Source organism: Strix aluco, chromosome 7, assembly GCF_031877795.1.
Source record: "Strix aluco isolate bStrAlu1 chromosome 7, bStrAlu1.hap1, whole genome shotgun sequence".
Classification (NCBI taxonomy): Eukaryota; Metazoa; Chordata; class Aves; order Strigiformes; family Strigidae; genus Strix; species Strix aluco.
In genome coordinates, this window is record NC_133937.1 from 20,743,641 (window position 1) to 20,766,535 (window position 22,895).

At 46.3% G+C, this 22,895-nt stretch overlaps 1 protein-coding gene across 2 annotated transcripts in view; it reads right to left on the reverse strand.

Moving 5' to 3' along the window:
• Positions 1 to 18,842, reverse strand: part of ANTXRL (ANTXR like) — a 71,251-nt gene extending 52,409 nt beyond the window's left edge. For both annotated transcript variants that reach the window (XR_012623995.1, XM_074830833.1), the window contains exons 1-9: positions 18,074 to 18,842; positions 5,284 to 5,355; positions 5,075 to 5,146; positions 2,811 to 2,892; positions 2,674 to 2,707; positions 636 to 715; positions 459 to 527; positions 181 to 261; positions 10 to 70 (exon numbers count right to left, since the gene is read on the reverse strand). Coding sequence is in view for 1 of the 2 variants with exons in the window: in XM_074830833.1 (XP_074686934.1) it covers positions 10 to 70; positions 181 to 261; positions 459 to 527; positions 636 to 715; positions 2,674 to 2,707; positions 2,811 to 2,892; positions 5,075 to 5,146; positions 5,284 to 5,355; positions 18,074 to 18,234 (712 nt within the window). In the remaining variant the exon portion in view is untranslated. The remainder of the gene's footprint in view (positions 1 to 9; positions 71 to 180; positions 262 to 458; positions 528 to 635; positions 716 to 2,673; positions 2,708 to 2,810; positions 2,893 to 5,074; positions 5,147 to 5,283; positions 5,356 to 18,073) is intronic.
• Between the last annotated feature and the right edge of the window lie 4,053 nt (positions 18,843 to 22,895).

The window sequence follows — 22,895 nt, forward strand, 5'->3', positions numbered from 1 at the left end:
GAAACTTACCTCCTGCACAAACACTCGATGGTTCAGCCGCTAGGATCTCAATGCAAGATTTCTTGAGAATCTGAAAGATTTAGATAATGGCATTTTTGGCAATCATTTTTACCTATGCTTTATAGGTAAGGCTATACAGAAAAGGGTGCCCTTTTCTGGGTTTCAGAATCCCCAACTTACTGAATCAATGGTTCCTCTTAGGGCATAAAAGCCTCCCGTAACTGGAAAAACATGATCGATGCTGTCAGCAATTGTTGACAGCTGCAGAGAAAGACAATCATAAATCACGAGGAAAACAAAATTACAGTGAACAAAACCAGGCCCTTTCATACTTGCTAAAAGACATCACACTGACATGAAATGATTTATGCCTCAAGTAATTAAATGCCTTCATCTGATGCTGTTACTTGTGCACTAGTATAACAAAAACAAAACAAAAAGAAAGCAAGCAAAGTTACCTGAGTTTCATTGAAATCTTTCACTCCAACACAATAAACAATAGCTCCAAAGCTTCTGGCTCTGTTAGCCTAAAAAAAAATTGCCATTAATTGCAAAGCCATATAATCAGTGAAGCCAGCAGTAGATGCCTATAGGTTTGACATAAGCTAGTTTAGGTAAATGCGAAGGTGACTTACTTCTTGTTCTGCGTAATAAAACTGAACATCTTGCAATTCTCCATCCGTCAGAGCAATAATCACACTAGCAGTCCGAACTCCTACATGGAGGAGAGTTAACAGATTGCATATGTATGACACAAGATTTAGCAATGAAAAGAAAGCTTAAAGTGAGGCATTCCTTTTTGCTGACAAATAAATGCAAAACCGCAAGGCCAGACTCTCAGCCTGATTTGTATGGACTTTATTGGAGATATACCAGCTGAAGGTCAGATGCATAATAGCATGCAAGAAGTCAAAACCTATGCACCTTCATATCACAAGCATAACTGAAGGAAGGGGGAGTACTGCCCTAACACAGTCCATGTACAAACTTCTTTGTTCTGAGTAAAATACATCACCCACCAAGATTACATCTAGACCCTTCATGTGGAGAAGTGGCAAAATGGATCTGCAGAGAAGGAAAGGTTTTCTCTCTTCTACACAAAGCTTGCCCAGAGACTGTGGTAGGAGACACCTCTGCAAAAGGAGCCATCCTACCTTCCCCTCCAGCAGACTTTCAAGGAGCAAGCCAAATTAACATGGCATGAAATGTGCTTCTATATGGGGGGTTCAGTCCTACACTTCTTGAGCAACAAGAGCCGTCAGTGAAATTCATAGGAACTCTGAGCATGTGAAAACCTTAAGATCGGGTCCATTGGAGAAAATTCATGTCTTGCGATAAGACATTTCATATCCCACCTAAGCTTAAGTGAAAAGGTTGCATGGACTTTGAACAGCTATATGTGTAATGCAGTATAGAATACAATATACCTAGAAAAATGGAACATGTTAACAAAATTAAACCAAATTAATAAGCAAACTATGGTTCAATTAACCATTCCACTTCAATAGTTCTTAAGCAAAGTAACTAATACACATACATGTTACTTTTAGGGAAGTATCTGTTATTTTTTCAAAATAATCTGTTACAATTTCAAGTGTCCTTCCCCATACTGACTGAAATTAAAGACTGATTAGTTCTGACAAGTTTCTTATGCCATGCAGTCCTTCCTATGTCATGTCAGACAGACATAAATCTTAAAAAAAAAAAAAAAAAGACCTGAAACTTGGGGGGAAAAATAGCTTGGATTCCTTGATTCCTCATTTTTTTTTCTACCTAGCATGTTTGAAAAAGACTGAAAAATTGGAGATCTTATTTTGTTTTCTTTTGAACCCTTGTTTCTTCCCTGATATCGTAGTTTATAAATCCAGATCTCACGTACTCCTTTTTCCTTCCTAATCAACTTACAGAATAGTTGATTAGACCTTAGTTATATATTATGAAGAGGTAAAATAGTTTTCAGTTGGACTTCTCGGGACTCTTGATTTCACTGGCAGAAGTGCCTGGCAAGCCATGCAGAGTTGCTGCTGAAGATTCTACACTCACAGCCTATTTCATTAAACAAGGCACTGACCCACTTCTCCATCTTCCAAAGAGACCATCAGCCCACAAATTAGAACAACTGCACACCAGGGTACAAACCAGACAAGAAATGTTCAGCTTAACTAATTAGGCCATCTTTTGGCACCGACAGAAAACACAAATACATTTCCCTCTTTAAATTCAGTGAAAATTTACATTTTAGGAAGTCAGAATCTGAGCCCAAATCACTCACACTGATGCAAAAATCTCAGCTGATTGCATTCACACCTACACTAACGAGAACAAGGGCTTGGGCACACAGAGCTGACAGAGCTGAGTGCATCAGTACAGAAAGGCGCAGGAAAATCTGGGTATTCCTGTCCCCTGGGTGCAGGATAGACAGTTCTGGTTGTAACGCTTTGGTCTGTATTCTGCACTGGGTCAGATCTGTGATAATACTGGTCTCCTCTGGTCTTAATAAACCATGAATCATGCATTTAAAAGTAGGGCTGTAGTCAAAATGGAATGTAGTGATTGTGTAACACCAATTCCTTCTCCAACACTTCTTTCGGCGGGTTTACTGCAGGTCACAAAGAACTATCATCCCTGTCTTTTCAATGCAGATATATAACATGAGTGATATACAATACATACCTCCATAGGTTTCATGATAAATCTGCTCATTTGCCTGCAACGAAGTGTAGAACATTGTTAGCTCTTAAGTACATTGGCAGCAAGCAAAGCAAAGTTTATATGTATAAATCAAAGAAAGGAGGTACTGTGATGTTTACCCTTTTAAATCCTTCATGCATGAAGGTGTCTCCTCCAGGCACTTCATACTGAAGAATGTCGAGCCCTCGTCTTATGGCTTCCCTTTGGATAAAAAAACAAAAACGAAAAACAAATGCAGGAGAAAATGTTATTGAAAGTTCTTTTTTCTTTTGTCGAGATATTCCTGTACCACAGCTAGATTATGCACCCTGTCAATACATTGCACGGAGTGCATACACATCAGCTAAAACACTGGTAAAACCAAGATTTTTCAAACCCCACAATTTTTCAGCCAAACATCCATGGGTGCACAAAACTGGACATATGATACAATGTTAGGGTTAACACATTTCTAGGGCACAATTCTGTCCCTGTTCCCTCATTCTGGTATACTGTCAGTCAGGATAAGATTGAACTAAAGTAAATGCCAGATAGGAAACTGACAAACTTCAGACGGAATGAGAATTTAAAGCTTATGACCCTGTCATGAAAACGGGACAAATAAAACTCCGTATTCAATCAATCATCAGGACAGTTGGGATTAGGACTTTTCCATTATAAAGACAGAGACCAAAAGATGAGAGAACAGGATGGGAATGATGAGAATTTCCTATCCTAGACTGGGGACTGATCAGCCTTCCCGGGGCACAGATTGCTCCCTGGTAAGAGAGGGACTTTGATACCATGACCCCTGTTGCAAAGCTTCTTAATCCACAAATATCTGTTAGCCAAGAGGATTGCTCAGGGAAATTAATAATTTAATTGATCACTGATCACTAAAAGACCCTGATCCTTGACAAAGTTTTCATTATATTAATTGAACACATATAAGGCAAATAAGGCACAAATATTCAACAGGCAAGATGTAGGCAGTCCAAACATCACCCCCAGATGCTATGGGGCATACTTTTTTTAAAAAGATAGTGAGAGCCTCTCTAAACTCCGTTTTGCAACTGGGCATTTTAGGTAGCGCAACCCAAATTACAGAGGAAACAGGAGTGAGTCTGGGACAAAGGTAAAATCAGGAGTTGGGATTGGGGATGTCCTTAGGGCAAAAACTACATTTTAACCCTTTCAAAGTATAAAATATCTGAAAAGGCACACATGGTGATCAATACAGAGAACAGGAGTTTAGGAGAGTGAATATTCTAATACCATGTTCAACAGGCTGCCACTGGGTTCCTGTCTACTTTCCACCTTGCAAAGAGCAAATCCACCTGGAAGAAGTCGGCAAGTTTGAGCTCTGTCAGCAAGGTACAAGATGGAGACCTGAGTCAAAACTCAGTGGAGCCAGCAGAAATACAAGACCCTGTGGGGTTTCTGGCTTTGGATGAGGCCCTGGACTACAAAATGGAGAGGATGGTGTTGTTCTTTCAAGACTGCTCCAGAGCCCCCTTTATTTATAGGGCGCACTGTACAACTGAGGACCTCACACAGACAGAAGCAGAGGCAAAAGCAAGGGCTTTAAGCTGAAATGAAAGAAAATACTTAGAAACACCTCCATGATAGGGATTTCTGTGCATAAGGCAAATGAAATCCAAAGTTATTTGGCTTTTTTGGTTCGTTTGTTGGGGTGGGGATTTTCTGGTTTTGTGGGTTTTTTGGTTTTTTTTTTTTTGTTGTTGTTGGTTTGAGGGGTTTTTGGTTTTGTTTTGTTTTGTTTTTTTTTTTAAAGAGAGGATTTGGTTGTGAAGGTGGCAACAATAATTTTGCTTGAGCCTCAGATTCTCTTTCTCTTAAGAAGCCTGTCACTTGGGTTTGCAAATCGCCTCTGTGGCAAACCACGGGTGCTGTCTGAAGGCAGCCCAGGAGAGGGGTGCGACAGCCTGGCGAGGTGGTGCTCCAACACTGGCTACCACTGGCTGCTGGTGTAATGTTCAGGGCTTTGGGTCACTTTGAAGGACACTGTGGGACTTCCATATAGTCTTTTGCTCATCAGCTCAGGGTCCGAGATCTCTTACAGAAAAACTGCCCTTATTTGGGTAGTTGGGGTTAGTGAGGATGTGCATGAATCCTCGACTGAATATGCAGTTTCTCCCTGAAATACTGCGGTAAATAACAGACAGACCAGTGCTGCCTTTCTCATATAAGTCTGAAAACAAAATGGTAATGGGAGACCCAAAGGCCTTCTAATCCCTCTTTCAGTTGGGAATGGTGGACAGGATTTCAGCTGGTGCCACACCAAGAACTGAGACAGACCTCCAAATTCTGGTTCTGGGGCCACTCGCTGCTTGAGAGGAGGGATGGAGGGTATTTTTGGATGAAAGCTGTGGGGAGTACTTGCCTGTTTTCTGTTAGTTTCATGACTGTAGTGCCTCGTGAAGAAAAAACGATGAAAGACATCCGCAACATCGGACTGAAACAGAAGAACAAGCCAGATGCACATCACACACACACATTACTTCAGCAGATTTTAATTTGCTAAGAAGCAGTGAATGAAAAAATAGATTTTATATATAGCAAATTAAAATTATCATCTTAAGAAAACTCTACCTTATGAACTTCTCAGCTAGGCTTTCCACAAAAGAGTAAATCTCAGTCCAATGATTTCTGACACTTCCAGACCTGCGAACAAAACATAATTGATTACATTAAACTTATTTCACAGCGAAATTCCTTGTTCCACTCTGGATTTTAAGCCTGGTCTAGTCCAAAGGTAGTTAGGGACACAAATTACATAGAGGTCTATGGAGACAAGGCGGCTAACTCTGTTGAACAGCAGCTGTGTTGGAAGCTGTAACAGGAACCATCATGACAAAACCCACTGACTCAAAGAGAAGTAGAAATAGGTTTGAAGTGGTTTACCATACCATTTTGAAACAAGTTCAGTAACTCTTCCATCTGCTTTTTTCCTATTATAACATAAAATATAAATATTTTCTTCATATTAATTTTATTTGACTTCACTAAATCATCTACTAGCAGATTATTTACTTTCCTAGAGCACAGCTCTGCCCTTGCAGCCACACAGAAAGTCTTGACTGATCCTCTATTCTCCCAGAACGCGTGGGAGAATGTTTGCATGAATTACTGTTTGTTTCAAAAGAGAAAGCTTTTGAAGTAATTCAGAAGGGAAAGGCAGTACTTGTAGCTAATTTGCTGGACTAGCATTCTGGACAGTCAATCCCTGGCTCCATTACAAATTTCTTGTGAAAACTTGGGCAACTTAGATACATGTACTAATTTACACATTTGTGCTGGCATTCCCAATATATAAAACTGCATTACTGGCACTCCCTGGCTTTTTTCTGCTTAGCCTTACATTCTCAGGGACCTCCACAGTTTGGTGAGACTCAGACATCAAACAGAGCCTTGCACGCAGCAACTCTACAGTAAATAAGTGATTTCTACCATGTGGATCTATGCCATACACTTTCAAGCCATCAAAAGGCTACAAAACATGCGAAGTCAATGGTTTTAAAAACCCTCCCTAGGACAGTGGTGTCAGTTCATTTGTTCTCCTTGCCAGGCAAACTTCTCTATCAGGTGTCTTAGGCAGAAAGATAAATATAACAACAGCACATACAGAAGGATTGCAGGAACTTAGACACTGAACTAGAAAATTTCTGAAATTTAACTACTGTAAAGCAGTAGCTTTCCTCTAACTGCTGTTATACATTTTTCTGAGTAAATGTATAAAAAAAGTAAGAAAATGATCCCATATTACAATTCTCAGTTCTACTATGGGCTTTCCAAGCGACCCTAAGCCAGTCATTCCTTTTCCTGTATGTCAGGTACAGATAAGCATACAGAAGCCCATGTGTGCAATATAATATGGCACTGCCTGCTCTGCAACAGTGCTGGTGGAGTAGAGGAGAAAAGCAAAGGTAAAGGGACAAGGATTGAAAGGAGAACCCTGAAGTACATAAGCTAGAATAAGTTTGCTCATGTAACCCTGTGCTTTCATGCCGCTCTTCTGGAGAACCGGTGATTCATTTGCAGAACAAGCTGGTTATCAGAGTGAAGAAATTTCCAGGCACTGAGCAAGGGCAATAAAGCAGCAGTGACTGCTCAAACCAAGGATCTGGATCCTTTGCAATCTCTGATTTATATGTGCTATGCTACTACAGGTTTATATATTCATGAACAGCACCAATGAAAGGTGCTGGCACTATTAGCAAATGAGCCCTTATCATTAACTGAGCTCATTTTCCTTTATTTTCCTTGAATCTATGCAAAATACGTTTACAGCTGCACCCCCATCCCCCCCCCCCCCCCCCCCCCCCCCCCGGATTTGACACTTTCCGTTTCATTCTGAGTTTGCCATCCCACTTAAATAAAATTCCTGCAATTTCCAGTGGAGTCACTTCCCTACATAGAATTGCCACAGTTTCTTACTTGGAAAAGACTGACCTATTTTGGATAAGGTATCAAATTTCTACTGCCAGCTGCAGAGGCACTGATGCAATCCAAAAAAGAAAGTAGCAACGAATTTTCTTTATAACAGCAACAAATCATCACTTCCAGTACCTTCTTAGGACTTTGGAATTACTTTTATTTTTCTTTCTTTCTTTTTTTTTTTAATCTACCCCTCAGGCAAAGAAGAGCTTGGTAAAACAGCCTAGACACTGAAAATTCAAGAAAATCATAAGCCACAAATGTGGAAAAACATGAAGACTTTTAAAGTGAAAATGCACAGATAACCTTAATACTGTGCACTTCCATGTGCTCTGACCACAACGAAACACACCTTCTTGGAAAGGGTACAGCCAGTGAGACTAGGAATTAGCTGTAATAAGTCTATAGATGTCCACCTCTGAAAAGCTAGGGAGGTCTCTGTCATGGGCTAGTCCTCACAGGAAGCCTACTGTGCTCTCAGAGTGCCTGGCTCTACACCACTGAGCTAGAACCCTGTTCAGCAGCAGTACTTCAGCAGGACAGGGTGTCTCCTTCTCCCCTAGGAGGAATTCTGCACCCACATGTTGTTTATCAGCTGGGAAGTGTCAAAGTGACCCATTCTATCAACTGGGAAGTGTCAAAGCCAGATAGAAATACTAGCAAGAAAATGTTACTGTTTCAAAATCCCATATAAAGAGTAGCAGGGAAGTGGTCAGCACTTAATCACTTTCCTCACCACACTCCTCCAAGCCCAGGTGTGTCATCTCCCACTGCAAATGATGCCCAAATGTCACCAATGCTGGTCATGTCAAACCCCTCATGAACACCAGTGCGGGTGACCTGGCTTATAGAAGAATCTGATTTCCCCTCCCTTGCGCACAAGCTCGCTTCTAAATATCCCTGTTTGCAAAGTATTTTTATTTGCTGTTTCATATATATATATATATATTTTGAAGGCTTTTGGGGTTTGTCCTGATAGTTTCATCTGTTACCGTAGAGGTCTGATCCCGCACCACCAGCAACAGCAATTTTAATGACAGATTAAACAAAAAGTTACAGCAAAGTGTTTGCTAAACTATATACTAAGTTGCCAAATGCTGTCAAATGTTACTCCCAACACTTACAAATAGAAGCTGCCCAACACTACTGAAAATACTGAGGAATTTCACTGCTTTTTGGATCTTATCTTTCACACTGCAGAATCACTTTTGCTGCCAACATAAACTAACCTGCTGCTGTTAATGGCTGGATCAGATTAGGAGGTTTTTGCCTTGGTTTCCCCCATGGCAAGTAGGAGGCTCCAAGCATACTCTAAGATCCTTTCTGACCACGGCCAATGCTTGAAAGCCATACTCATTTTCAACTCAACAGTTACCAAGCCCAGAGAAAGCACAGGGTCTTTCAGTGGTGCTTTACACTACAGGTTACTCTTTGACATCCACACAGCATGATTTTTACAGCAGTTTCAGTGCTTTTGTTGCTTCACTTAGAACCTTCCAGTAACTAAGAACAAACCATTAATCAGAATACCTGTGCTAATAGGAGCCTTGACAGAGTTGGCATGTTGTCCCAAAGTGCCATCAGTAAATAACCACAAACAGATTCCTTGTCTGGCCTTTTTGGCCACCATATGATACATTACTGTAAGATTTCAGAGGAACTGTGAAGACTTCTGAATAATGAGGAAAGAATAAACAAAGCACAGAAAAGATCAGTGCTGTGCAGAAAAAGCACTGGTCATGCGACACACGCTCATTGACCCTCACCAGTAACTAGGAGAAGCCATGAGGAAGTGATACAGCCAGGGAATTCTATGCATCCTGATGTGGAAGTTTGTACCAGTGGTTTCATCAAGCCAGCACTGTGGCTGTCTGCAAAGAAAGACTATGTTAAAGCCAGACCTATCTTTTTGGCTCACATCTTAGAGATTTCCTGCTTTCAGTCATCAGCTACTTGGTTCAACTTCTCACATCAATCAGAATGGCTGCGTCACCCAGCTGAGCCCTGGGGCTTCCTTCCTGCACCCTCCCCACTGAAGAAGCCCAGTGAGCCTGATGGTCTTGGCACAGCACCAAGCCCCACAAACCAAAGACCTCTTTGGATAGCAACCCACAGCTTACAAGCAGTTTGTGTGCCTTTCAGAGTCAAGCAGGATGGTGAGGTTTCAGCCCACGGAGGTTACATAATTCTCATGGCGGAGGAAAATGCAAAGCTGCTGTGGGCAGCCAGAGCACTACAGAATGTATTTCAGGGCCTGTTTCTGATGCTGATACCACTGGGGTGAACCTGGAGCAGGCCCAGAGAAATAGCAGAATTTCCCCAGGTTCATACCTATGCAACTGGGATCAGAATTAGGCCCAAGTGAAGCAAAAAACCCCACAGGAGCCATTTGTTGCGAGCATGCTCCCTGCTCCATAAGCTCTGTTCCCATTACACATGAGACAAAGAGAAGAGTCAGCAAACCACAACATAGGAAAGAATGCGCACCCGGCCTCATCGGGACTCAGCTTGGAGGAGCAGCTGCTGCTGCAGCTCCTGCTGCTGCTGTTTTCCTGAATTTCACATTGCTACCGCTTGATGGGAGGGGAAAACAGGAGGTCAGTGAGTATTTCTGGGGGTGGAAGTGATGTGATTGCAAGGCTTGATTCTGCTCCTGCTTATTTTGGAGTGACTCCTTCTAGCTTGACTGAGTTCTATGTCACTACAAAAACAGTGAGCATGTTAGAGTCATGCCTACCTCAGTCTGAGGTATTTCACTACTTTTTCTGAAGACAACAAAGCACGAGATGGACTGGAAACCTCCTCTTCTTTCCTAACAGGGTCCCAGAGGCGGTGGAAGCTGGAACCCAGATAAATCAAGCAGCACAACCCTGGAATATGGGGTGCCACTCTCAGCACCGTTACTTCAGCAGGCAAAACCCAGGAAGGTAACTTGTCAGGTGTCTGTCCTAGGGCATATGTGATTCACAGTTACAGCTAAACCCACTGCCAGGAGCCTACGCAAATCAACCTCTTGCAATATACATCAGACCTGCAGCTTAGCAGTGAAAGTTAAAACTCCAGCACTACCCAAACAGTAAATATTTTTATTACCACATGTACACAGTGAGAAGGCAGCAGGACCCAAAGCCTTTCCTCCCTGCTGAAGGTGGGAAAGTGAAACCACTTGAAGGTACAGAGCTGCCCCTTGTCCTATTGCCCTGCTATATGCATTTGCCTCTGTTACAGGTTAGCTGAAGACAGCAATCCCAGAGATCCTGGAGGAAGAAAGAGACCCATTATTACTGATGCTGGGTTCAGTTTGAGTATGGTGTCAGGGAAGTACAGCACCCATTGAGTTTTCAAGTTCCTGTAAGTCTACATCCCCTTGAGCTAATGGTGGTCCTGTATACAGCCCATCGCTCAGAAACATGGCACTTTGTTGTTGTTATTTGGAGAGCTCTTTGTGGCCACAACCACACTGTAGACAACAGAATTCTTGCACATGGCTAACAATGGCTCAGCAATAAAAGCAAACCCTGGGGCATCTAGCTTGTTTTGGTTTCAGACGCACTTGTGTGTTCATCCACCCCTCTGCTCCATTTTGAGCTAGCCGAGCATTCAAAGTGACAATCCTCCTCTCCCAAACAATACTTCTTGCGAGCATGGAAGGGACCTTGACTGGGTGATTCATCCAGGCAAGGAAGGACTAGTTTATATTATCTGCTCCAGAGGCAATTAGAAACACTGGCAGAGACAACCATTTGGAGACAGTCCTTCCTTCAGAGTACTTATAACATTAATGGACAAGACAAGTGCTGGAATGGGGAAGGGAAGATGAAGAGAAGTGACTGGAAAACAGATCTTTGTCCTAGGCCAGCACCCTGAGCACAGGACCCGAAGTACCTGAATCCAAAAGGTTTCATGACCAAAATCATTGATTTTATAGATAGCTTTTCTCCTGTAAAACTACTGACAAAGTCTGCAGCAACACTACAGGCTTCTGTAAGTCATGCCTCAAAGGTTGCCCTTTGCTTCTGCAGTAATCCATCTGATCCACAAATCTTGTCCATCTGGTGCAAGAGCTCTTGCTACATCCCCAGCCAACAAAAGAGCACAAAGCGAAATTCAGAAGCCATGCTCAGACTACATTCAACCATTTCAGATCTTCCTGTAAAGTTCCACAGCTGCTCTGAGCAGCATCAGGGCTGGAAGACCTGCTCTCAGCATCCCAGTCCTCTTCAGCATGACATGGAGAGCAAAGCAGGGCACTCAATCCCAGTCACAGTGGAATACTCTTAACAAGGTGCAGGGAGATACAACTCTTGAGCTGTGAATAACTCACAGGGGTCAATTCATCTTCTCTCCATTTCAGATGAAAAGGTTCAGTCCTACTATGCCTCATAAAAACTCACAATTCACACCAGTGTTTGGCCTGCAAGCTCAGACAAAAGTAATGAAATTCTCAATCACTGAGCGCACACAAACAAAAATCCTATGTCAGTGGGAATCTTACGGTTTACTTCCTTGGCTCAAGCCCCAAATAAATCAGATTTAGTTACATGCATAAATAGACTGCAAATGACAAGCTGCCATGGCTTTTTCTTCCCATTAACTGTACACATTTCATGTCAAACAACCACTACCCATTAGCTTTGCCTTGTGTTTTATAAAGAATTTTTTTCTTGGGGCAGAAGGAGGAGAATTGGTTTTCCTGAATATTTTTTTCCTGCCAAAAGGCAAATCTGGCAGAATAATATCAGACAAAATACAAACAAATAAAACCTGGTTCCAATAACATAGGTATGTCTGAAGCTGAATTAAAATTTGCTTTGGAACATTCCAAGCAATTATACCTGGTTGTAAGAAAATCACAGCACTGGCTGCGATATAACCACAACAAAGATAAATGCAAAGGCAAAATACCAACAGATTATGTTTTGAAACAATAAAGAATATTGCTTACAGACAGTTGGAGAGTATGAGAGGTGTCCTGTAGATGATGTGGTTACATTATAAAGGGAGGCAAAAAAAAACCCCGCCAGACAGCAAGGGAGGAAGACAGATAGACACAACCATTTTTAAATATACATGCATAGTAATCAAAGCTATCTAAGGAACAAAGCTGATACTTTTGTTCAGACACCAACTCCTCTCAATCGGCAACTGACCTGCGTCAGGTCCCACATCTTACAATGAACTGAAGTCTGGCCGCAGTAGGTATTCTTGCTTACAGAAGAGGGAGTCCAGCAGTGGTTTAAGTCAGTCAATACAAGATTTTCAAATGCAATTAACTTCGGTGAGAGAACACGTGTTCAGACACCTATCTTTGCCAGCAGTCTGATTTCCAACCACAACAATGCTGTTAGCCACACTCTTCCCCTCTTCACGAACTGTGTAAAACCAGCACAAAACATCATTGGACTGAGATAGTGTAGAGAGAGAAGCTGCAGAAGTTCTCACAGGTCCAGCTCCATCCTAACACTCTTGGGCTGGGACTATGTGGGCGGGGGAAGAGAAGCAGAAGGATACAGGGAAAGCCTGAGGCCAAAAATACTTGCTCTCACTAGTACTTGTAATTCATGAGCGCAAAATATATTCAAATCATTGGCAAGTAAACAAAAAAATCGGGGGGGGGGGGGGGGGGGGAGCAGAGCAGGCACAAATCGTGTTCACCAAACTCTCTTCATTTGCTTTATATATGGCATACTGTGAAAAAACAAGGTATGTGGAGATCAGCAATTCACCATAGTTGCCTTAAAATGATAAAAAGCTGGCCCAGAATAGCAGCTCCCAAAATGCCTTTTGTTCTGATGGCCTTCTGGCTTGCCTGAAATGACTTAGGAAGTATCAACCTCTGTCCCTTCTGACACCTCCCTCCCCCACAAAAACTGGCTTTTCAAGGGGAAGTTGGGGAGGGGGACACAGACCCGAAAACTAAAACCAGGAAGATGATGGGATAGGGTAGCTAATTTCCCATCTAATCAGAGGTTGGGCTCTTCCCCCCCGCCAGCTCCCCACCAGGGACATTCACCTCTGGAGCAAGGCTTACCAAGTTTAAAGAGAGGCAGCTGGAAAACAGATTACAAGTGAGAGGCTGGCCACACTGTAGTGATGTCTTTACCAAATTGCTCTTGACATGGATGCTCTTGGGAGCACCAGAGATGAAGCAAAACTGATGCGAAAGGCAATATTGTTGTGGGCCCAAGAGACAGGAGTACCATGAAGAGAGACTACCCAGAAGCTCAGGGAGACAATGAGGTGTTGATAAAAGGTACTTGGGCCAGCCTCCCCCCCAAAAAAAGAGTTATAATCACTGCTCTAAAAGAACATCAGCCAAGGCCTTACTGAAGACATTTGCGCTGCCATGGTCTGTGCTGTGGAAAAAGAAAACATTTTCCCAAGACTGTGCAGCTCATTTTTCCTCAAAATCCAAACAATTTCTTAGCAAACATCCCAGCAGGAAAAATGAGAAAATACTTTTGACTAAGTCACATTCTTCCCTCCCGCCATTTCCCATCCTGTCCTACAGTCAAAAAACAATCAAAGAAATTTCTTCATATTTGGTAAATGTAAAATACAGACAGCTCTGCAGCTCAGATCTGTCATGTCAAGCATTGCCAGCAGTAGATATTTATGTCAGTTATAAGTCCTTACTTTAAAATGGTTTCTATCTGTTGCACTAATAAACAATCATAATGATGCTACCAGGCACTGTTATAATTAGAAAACACTAGAGGTCAGTCATCCTTTCTGCTGTGCAAGTGCATTTCAATATGATTACAAACAACAGCTGGATGTTAACAACAAGGCAGGGATGAAAGGGAGTTATTTACATACTCAAGCACAAGGATGTCACTACAAGATCAGAGAGTCAAGCAATCGAGTCCCTAAGAGGACCTGTCCCCAGCAGTTTGGGTTGGGACTGAAACAAGTTCTTCATGCCCCTGGACAGCCAAAGCAAATGAGGCAACCATAGCAAGTGAGAACTACTCAGCTATCCATTATGTTGGGCTTAAGGGCTATGCTTGTTAAAAGGTAAACAGGAGATCTTCAATATCACATGTGACTTGATCTTACCACATGCCATAGAAGAGATGGGTATGCTAACTGCACAATTTACCTCATGCAGAGGGAGCGAGTTAGCTGTGAACAGAAAAACTTCTGCTGCTTCAGTATGATAGTTTAAAGTCTTCCACTACACCTCCAAATAAGCTCAAGCCTGCATAACTCGTAAAGTATGACATACTGACAGCACAAGATACCAGACTCTAGGCAGCTGCCTCTGCAGCCAACAAATGCCCAGTTCTCCTAGCTTCAAGAGGTTTGGTCATTTAAGCATCCCCTGAGACAAGGCAGTCCTAACGTGGCTCTGGCATGGTCAGACAATCCTAAGGAGGATGGCAGCAGATCTCCCTCCCACACATGCTGCTTTTCCTTTTCACCATGCCAGCTTCTTGGGCATCCAAGGTTTAGTTCCACTGCTCTGATCTTGCCTATCCCATGGAGTTAACATAAAGGGCTGCAATCAACTTCAGGCAGAGAAAAAAAACTGTAAGAAATCAGTGAGTTTCTTCTTCTAATTGGTAGCATATATATTATACCAATAACTTCACCAGCAGATGATCTTTTCCATATGATGGTTGTTGCCTGCAGGATTAAATCCCCACAGACTTTGCCTGGCAGAATGAAAAGGAAAAATCATGCCCCAATAAATCATTGCACTAACATACAGCGCTTACACGCATAAGGAGAAAGGTCTGTTGTCTTCTTCCAATTTGCCTCCTACTGATGTGAGATTACATCTTTCTATGGGGAAGCAAAGTAAAGCAGATTTAAAGTCATTTTGGTTCATCCAGGCCGACTTTAGAAACAGTGCCTGTCACTCAGCTACAGGGTCATAGGATTAAAGCTTAAAGCCCGAAGTTTTCACAGAGCCAATGCTTCAATGCCATTACTAGACAGTTAATTAAGACTGAATGCATCTAACTCCAGACTGGCAAGGCACCAATGAAAGGAGGAATCCCCAGGCCATGTGGAGATACTCTGTGGCATATAGGGCTGTTTTCTTCTGGGGATTCTCCCATTAGAAATTAGAGCCAGGATTCTTCCCAGATATGTATCAGCATGAATCCAATTCTAAAAAAAAATTACTTCACTGCATTTTCAGATTTGACCAGCTGCTTCTGACTGTCTTCCTGCCTTCGCCATACCACAAATACCCTGGTCGTTCTCAGCACTAATGGATTATCTAGTTCCTTTCTGATGAACTGTCCCAAGATCCAGAGTCTATCCAGTCAATCCGCCCTGCCTCCATAAAGCTCCTCGTGCTGTGCCAGATGTCACAGAATACAGCTGGGACTAAATACACCCTCAGCCAGCATGGGACCCATGGCTCCTAAAAACTGGCACTCTAATATTACCCATATGGACCATAATGCAATCTCACTGAGGCCAAAAGCAACATTGCCACAGACTTGGTGGGAGCAAGGATGGATTCTAAAACCACTCAGGGGCTCAAGTAACTTTTACTACAGCGTTTTTTCCAAAGAGGAACTCTTTGGTATATCTCTCAAAGGTTATAAAGACTCAGTTTGTCACTGAAGTCAAAGAGAACTTTCCCACTGGAACCAAAGTGCATGACTTTTACTTCAACCATAATCAGGTCTAGTCTCCAGTGGACCACTGTACTGAGTGAATAACACCTGAGCCAAGATACAAGACCCTGTGGCCTGCTAATGATATTTGGCATGTCAAAATGCAATTTAATTACAGTATTGGATAGTTGTTCGACTTAGTTGTTGGAATAATAATATTTTGTTAATGTGTAAGCAAATAGCTACGTGTTTGGTGCCTATTTATAGGTTTTACTTAAGTGTAGTACCCTGAGATTGAGGACCTTTTCATAATATATCCTTGTAGAAACAGTAATTGCTCAGAGAATCACAAATCAGTCTTTACAAGTAATTGCAGATGGTGTTGAATCAGAAGTTCTATTTCATAACATATCAAACATGATATATATTTTCACAGTAAATATTTGACTTATCAAACTTGAAGTGAATTAATGCTTAATGAATTATGTGAATTTTAAGCCATCTGTAGTCCTATATATAAGTAATCATACACATGATATTTTTTTAAAAATTCTGTATGGTGCAGTGTAACTGGGTATATTTTAATTATGTGCTATACCAATAATTTTGTACTCCAAAATTACTGGCTATTAGGCTGTATTTTTTTCTCAACTATCCAAATGCCAGTAATTTTAAAATAACTAAATATTCAAAAAAATATAAAAAACCAATCTTCTGTATACCCACTATGGTCAAATTTTCTCCCAACTACTTTTGCTACATTTTCTCTATAAAACTATGATTCTGTAAAAGAAAGCGTATGATTTTATGTCTACAATACTGAAGAGGAACTTTCTTACACAACCAACTTCCTATTGCTTGACACATCTGTAACTGAGCAAATCACTCTCTTCTCTGCCTTGATTTCCCAAATACAACATGAGTGATAACACTGATGACCCCAGTTTTCGGATCTACAGATGAAAAGTAGCATAGGAGCACAATGTGGTGAATTCTAGGGGTACACAATGCCCTTGTAAACAACGAAATTGCACTGTAGAAGACAGATACTGTGTCACAGAGAGAACCCATACTGCAATCACCAACATTTATTGTTCCAGGGAATTCAATACAGGAAGTGAGCATAACAACAGTACCAGTCACTTCTTGAAAGCCTGGTGAGAATGAATTTGAGAACTAACACTAGACCCCCACAGAGCTCTTTCTAGACATGAAGGTTACTTCAGGAACAAGTTCTTAGTGAAAGAAAACAAAACAATGACTATGTGGTGTGTTAGTGCATCTTTTTAGAAAGGCAGAATGCCTTTGGTCTTCAGACCCTTTTGCTCTAAAACCAGAATCACTACTTAATGATAGCTTTTTTCTTCTTTTTGAATATGGGAATATACTGGCTCCTGAGTGATGGTGGCTTTTTGCACCACGCAGGCTGTGCAGACGGTCTGATGGACTGAACAGTTCTCCCAACTGGGAAACAGCACAATGCAGACTTCATACCTGGCTTGTGGGTAAGCATCACGAAGAAAAGGCTTCAGCCTTTCATAATACTATGTCACATACGTAAGGAAGGATGTATTAGATAACACAACCATCACACTGAGTATATGTGGGAGACTAACAACTTACTTCGTGAGTTTAACCCTTGGCTGTCAAGCCCTAGCAGCGCACCAGGAGAAACAGAAATTTGTGCCTTGTGAAAAACACCTGCGGACGCACCAGTTTACCACTCACTTTGCTAGCACTTGCTGTAACATGCCTATAAATGTGAGCTTAACCATACCCTCTGGCCATACCTAAATTTGGCTAACACAGTATTAAACAAAAGTATTTACCAACCTATTTTAATAGATGTAACTCAAACACAGGTTTAGACGATTCCAAAGAAGCTGGGCAGAAACAAATTTTATGAAACCTTACAGTGAGTCTGTAAAAAGCAACCACTACAAACAGTCTAGTCTTAACTTTAGGTAGTCTGCACAGCCCTGGCACTGCTGAATCCCACAGATGACATCTCAGGGCTTAGCCCAAATCTGGACACCAAGTTCCAGGAGTACTGGGGGCACTGACCAACATCCCCTCAAATCCAACGCTCGCAGCCCATATGCAACACACGCTACAACCTGAGGGCGACCACATCTCCCGGGTTTGCACGTGCAACTAACCCAGGATAAAGCACGGTGTTCCCCTAAATGCTCTGCTTGGGAAATGTGCAAGTTTTGGAGAGCAAAAATAAGGACCCTGCCCCACACATCATGTTTGGCACCAGGGGAGGTAGGAAAAGGCACCCAGGGAGACGGGGGAAACAACGTCCCTGCTGCTGTAAGGAGGCACTGAAGGGTGAATAAACGTTTTCAAATGCGACTGTCACTTACTTATCCAGGACGAAGTAGAGATCAAAGGCACCGTGACAGGAGCGCTGCTCTTCTTGCTCTTCCTCCTCCTCCAGGCGGGCGCAGGAGGTTAGGCTCCCCATGGCCAGCAAGAAGCAGCACAAAAATGCTGCTTTCTCCACGCTGCTCCTGCCACTCGCCATCTTTTCCTTTCCTTAATTCTTCCTCCTCCCCCAGTGTCTCTCTCGCTGCAGACCTTACAGGCTCTTCGGAAGCACCGAGGGCAGAGGAAAAAAAAAAAAAAAAAGAAAAAGAACAAAAAACCTCAAACCACTAACTTCAGGATCTCAGCTCAACCCTGCAGGCTCAAGGCAGCCCTGCCCGCCGGGCACCGGACTGCTGGCTCAGGGCCGGGGGCTGAGTCCGGCCGGATGGACCCCGGAGCCCCGTCCCCATGCCCCGCCGCCTGCCCCGAGCGGCTCAGCCCCGTCCCGCACCGAGAGAAGCGGCGCCTCTCGCCAGGGCCGGAGGCAGGAAGGGGCAGAGGGAGGGGAGCGGGGGGAGGGAGACAGGATCTGATGGGGGAAAGCTGAACCGGGACTTTCCTGTTCCGGGATACCGAGGTGGGAACGGCTGCTGCGAGCCGGGGGCTGAGGTTAGGAACCGCTGCGCCCCAGCCCCGCCGCCTCTCCCCGCGGGCACAGGGCGGGCGGGCGTCCTTCCCTCCCTCTCTCCTTCTCTCGGCCTGCCCGGCAGCCGCCGCGGGGAGGCGAGGGGAGGGGAGAGCAGCCGCCCCTGCCGCCCGTGCGCGCTGCTCCGCGGAGGCGGCTCCGCGCCGGCTGCTCTCGGGGCTCGGCAGCGGGGCAAGGGGCAGCGGGGCCCGGCCGAGGGCAGGGGCAGGCCGGCTGCACGGCGGCACATCGCTGCGCCTCCCGCCCTGCCTCCCGCCCGCAGACTCGGGGAGCGGCGGGGTGTCCTGGGATGGCTGGGGCTGCGGGGCGTTAGCCGCCGAGGCGGAAAGCAGTTGCTGTAGGAGATGGGCGTCATTGCAAAACCCTGTGACAAACCGGGGGGGACGGGACGGGACACGACGCGAGGGGGCACTTGTGAAAAATTTAGCTGCAGGAGATGAGTGCAATTGAAAAAAGGTTATTGACTGGGGGCGGGGGCAAGGGCAGGTTTTCAGGACCCTCTCATGCCACAGCAAATAGTTTCTCTTCCGTGGTAAAAAAACTTAGTTTACTCACACTGGAGCCTGCACACATCCTGCAGGCAATGAGTAACGATTAAACGAAATCTCTCAATGGAGGCTTTGCACAGTAGCATGGTCACTCCTCGCCTGATGCACACAGGTTACAAAGCACAGCCCTGAAGAGCTGACCCAGCTCATCTGGATGCTGTCTCCAAAGTTTGAATAATTAGCGGCTTCCAGCCGCTTCCCCCTCCCCCACGCTGTGCAGCCCCTAATTAACGAAAAGAGCCGCAGGGAGGGGTGCGAGCAGAGTCATTTTGCATGACGGAGTCGGGAATAGACGTTTATCTCTCTTTCCTGGGGGCAGGCTTTTGAACGAGAGTCGAGGCCGAGGGACTCCATCCCGTGTGGGGTGCTGGTACGCTGCCCCACCGGGCAGCAGCACCCCCCAACACCCATCGCTTCGCTGGGTGTCTCTTCACCCGGGAAGCCGAGCGATAACGCTCCGGCCCGGAGCCGCTTCTACGTGCCAAGAGGAAGGAGTGACCCCTCCTCTCCGCACCGAGGCCGGTACCCGAGGGGGCGCAGGGCCCACCCGGGCGGCGCTCGGCCCGCTGCCCTGCGGGGAGGCGCTGGAAGGCTGCGGGTGGGGTGTTTCGCCGCAGCACACGGCAGCTCTGTCCTGGGCGCTGCCGGCTCCGCCGCAGGCGTGCGGCTGCACGGGGAGGCGGCGGGGTGCCCCCACGCAGCCGGCGGGCCCTGTCCCTCTGCGCCCCACAAGGACACGCGTGCTCGCGGCGCGCCAGCCCCCGTCGGACCCGGTGCCCCCTCCAGCAGCCCTTCGCGTGTTTTGTGCGGTGTAGGTTGCCGCCTGCAAGTCTGAAATAAAGTTTGCGCTGCGGGGAAAGCATCTCCGTTTCAGTTCCCCGTTTCTGTGCTGGACCGAGTTCAGACACATCCAACCGCGGCGGCGGTCGGGAACTTATCAAGAAAAGATTAGAGGGTCCACCGGTTTTCAGCTGCTCGCCCAGCTTTAACTATGCACAGCTAGAAGCTGAACACACTGCTTGAGCTAACCACTTTAAAGGGTTTTGTGCACTGGCCAGTTGAGACCCAGCGATTACTTAGATCATGGAGAAATACAAGAAACCCACATCCTCCCTGGTGACATTCACAAAAAATGAGCAAGAGGCTGCCGGGCAGCAGGAATCCCCCTTCCTCCCGCTCTGCCGGGCTTCGGCCTCGACGGTGCCCACTAGCGTCCGCAGCCGGCACGGTCCCCGGGAGCCCCGGTCCCCGGGAGCCGCAGGCCCGGCACCGCGTCCCGGCCGCCCTCGCTACCCCCTGCCCGAAGCGGCCGTTCTCCCCCGCAGCCACCGCGGCCTTTCAAAAGTAAATCAAAATGCTAATAGCTTCAGGTTCCCTCGGTGCTTCGTGAATATCTGATTGTTTCGTAAAATAACGCGGCAGACTTCAAGGGAGTCTCCAAAGCAGAACAAGGCACTAGGAAGAAAAATTTGGCTGTAACGATTTTCTGATAATGTGCATCGCCCTTCTCTGATCACTAATAAATCATCTTACTCGGAAGGAGAGCAGGCTGCCCGACCTGCCTTCTCCAAAGGATACGCGGTCCCGGCAAAGGGGGCACGTTTTGAGGCTCGTTGGGTTTACGCCAAAGCCACGATACCACAGCGATTAGCGCTGGCTAGCGACTGCCGCGGTCAGTGCCCGGCGGACAAAAATCCGGGTGAATGTGGGACTAGCGGTTTGCCAGCGCCCCTTGCCCGCTCGCCCAGCCCCTGCGAGGAGGGCCGGGCACGGCGGGGCTGCCTCTGCAGAGCCGCCTCCCGGCGCCACAGCCTCCTGTTCTCAGCAACGCGGGTTGTCCGGTCTGCGTGAGAGCCTCCCGTGTCTGTCACATACACCGGGCAAGCCCGGCAGGTCCGACACCGGAGCAAGGTGGGGTCAGCGCTTGTGTCCCGGGGCGGGGGAGCGGGGAGGCAGGGCGGGCCGGGCCGGGGGCGCAGCCCGGGGACTGCCGGTGGCCCGGGCACCCGGGCTCATTTCCTCGGGTATTGCTCGAAGGAAAATCACACCAACCACCAGCTGAGCTGACCGTAAGGTGCGGATCTTACCCTGGGACAGGGGTTCCCTCAGCGCACTCTCTCACAGCGATTCAAGCTCCGCAAGGCAGGTGGCAACGTCTAGTTATCCCTCCCCGCGCCTTCTGTAGCTATTTGCGTAAAGGCTGCGAAGATAGAAACTCTTGCGATACGAAGTGCGGTGGGAATTGTTCATCTCGGTTTCCTGACATCTGCACCCCAAATCAGGAAGTGTTTCCAAGGAAGTATTAAGAGGTGCCACCGGCATGTAAACCCGTCCCTGGGAGGGTGGTTAGGACGTGGATTCCCCCCCCCCCCCCCCCCCAGCGGCGGGTCAGCTACCAACCCCCGTTACTCTCCATAACGTTGTTCGTTCTGCCCGAGCTGAATTTTAAAAGAAAACACAAACTCTTGACTTCACCCTCTTTAATCCCTGTAGCTCAGGACACGTAGAGCGTGATTCACTCTCTTTATTGGTGTAAGATTGCTCTTTAATTGCAGCAAAAACCCATCCTTTCAGAAGCATTAAAGGGTTGCCGTTTCTTTTCCCAGTGTAAGCCAATATTCAGATTACATGGACACTAATCAAATAACCCGCGTTATTTCATTTGTCAACATGTTCATAAGAATTTTCTACCAGGCGTTAAAGGCATTTATATGGAACGACATCTTTCAAAAGCAATGTCGCTAGTCCAAATTTAGGGAATATTTGACCATGACAAGAAGTTTGACGGTTTTATTTTACATCCCAGCTGCACCATAAATCGTTTCATACCTCAAACATTCCTAATTTTGTTTCCTGCGAGTACTTTCTATGAAGCAGTGATTTTCATTTAAGCCACTCTTGTCAATACCCGCAGCTCCCAGAATAACCTTCTATCCAAAAGTGTTTGTCAGATGCTCTAAAGGACAACTGGCAAGAAGGCTTTGGAGGTGTTCCTGTTTGCTTAGGGTTTCCCCCCAACTTTAAAAGAAACTCCTCTTGTTAAAGTACCGTTAGGAGGGGGAATCCCGTCCACCTTCCGAGCCCCCCTCGCTGCGGTCCGCAGCCGCTCCCGGGATGGCTCCTGCCAGCGGAAGGGCTCCGCGTCCCCGCGGCGCGGGTGGCAGCGAACCCCGGCGGAGGGGGGCGGTTCAGGGCCGGCGGGGGGGCCGGGGGGCAGGCGCCTCGGTGGGCGTTTCCCGGGGTCTGCTCTGGGCGGGGAGCCGGCGCGGGGCGGGGGAGGGGGGCGGGCGGATGCTGCTGTGCCGGGGCGATGCGGCGGGGGGGGGGCTGCCAGCGCAGCTCTTGGGGGGTCGGGCGGCCCCGGCCATGGGATGAGGGCTCCGCGGGGACGCGGCCGTAGCGGGGTCCGCGGGCTGCGCGCCGGGCGGGCAGGGGGGCACGGCGGGGCCCCCGGAGCCGGAGAGCCCCTGTGCGCGAAGAGCCTGCGGCGGGACCCCCGGGTGAGGGGGGCCGGGGCAGAGGGGGCGGCGGTGGCCCGGGGGGCGGGCCCGGCGGGGGGAGCCGGGGGGGGCGGGCCGGGGCGGCCGCCCCGCCGCCGGCAGAGCGCGGGCAGCGCGCGGCGAA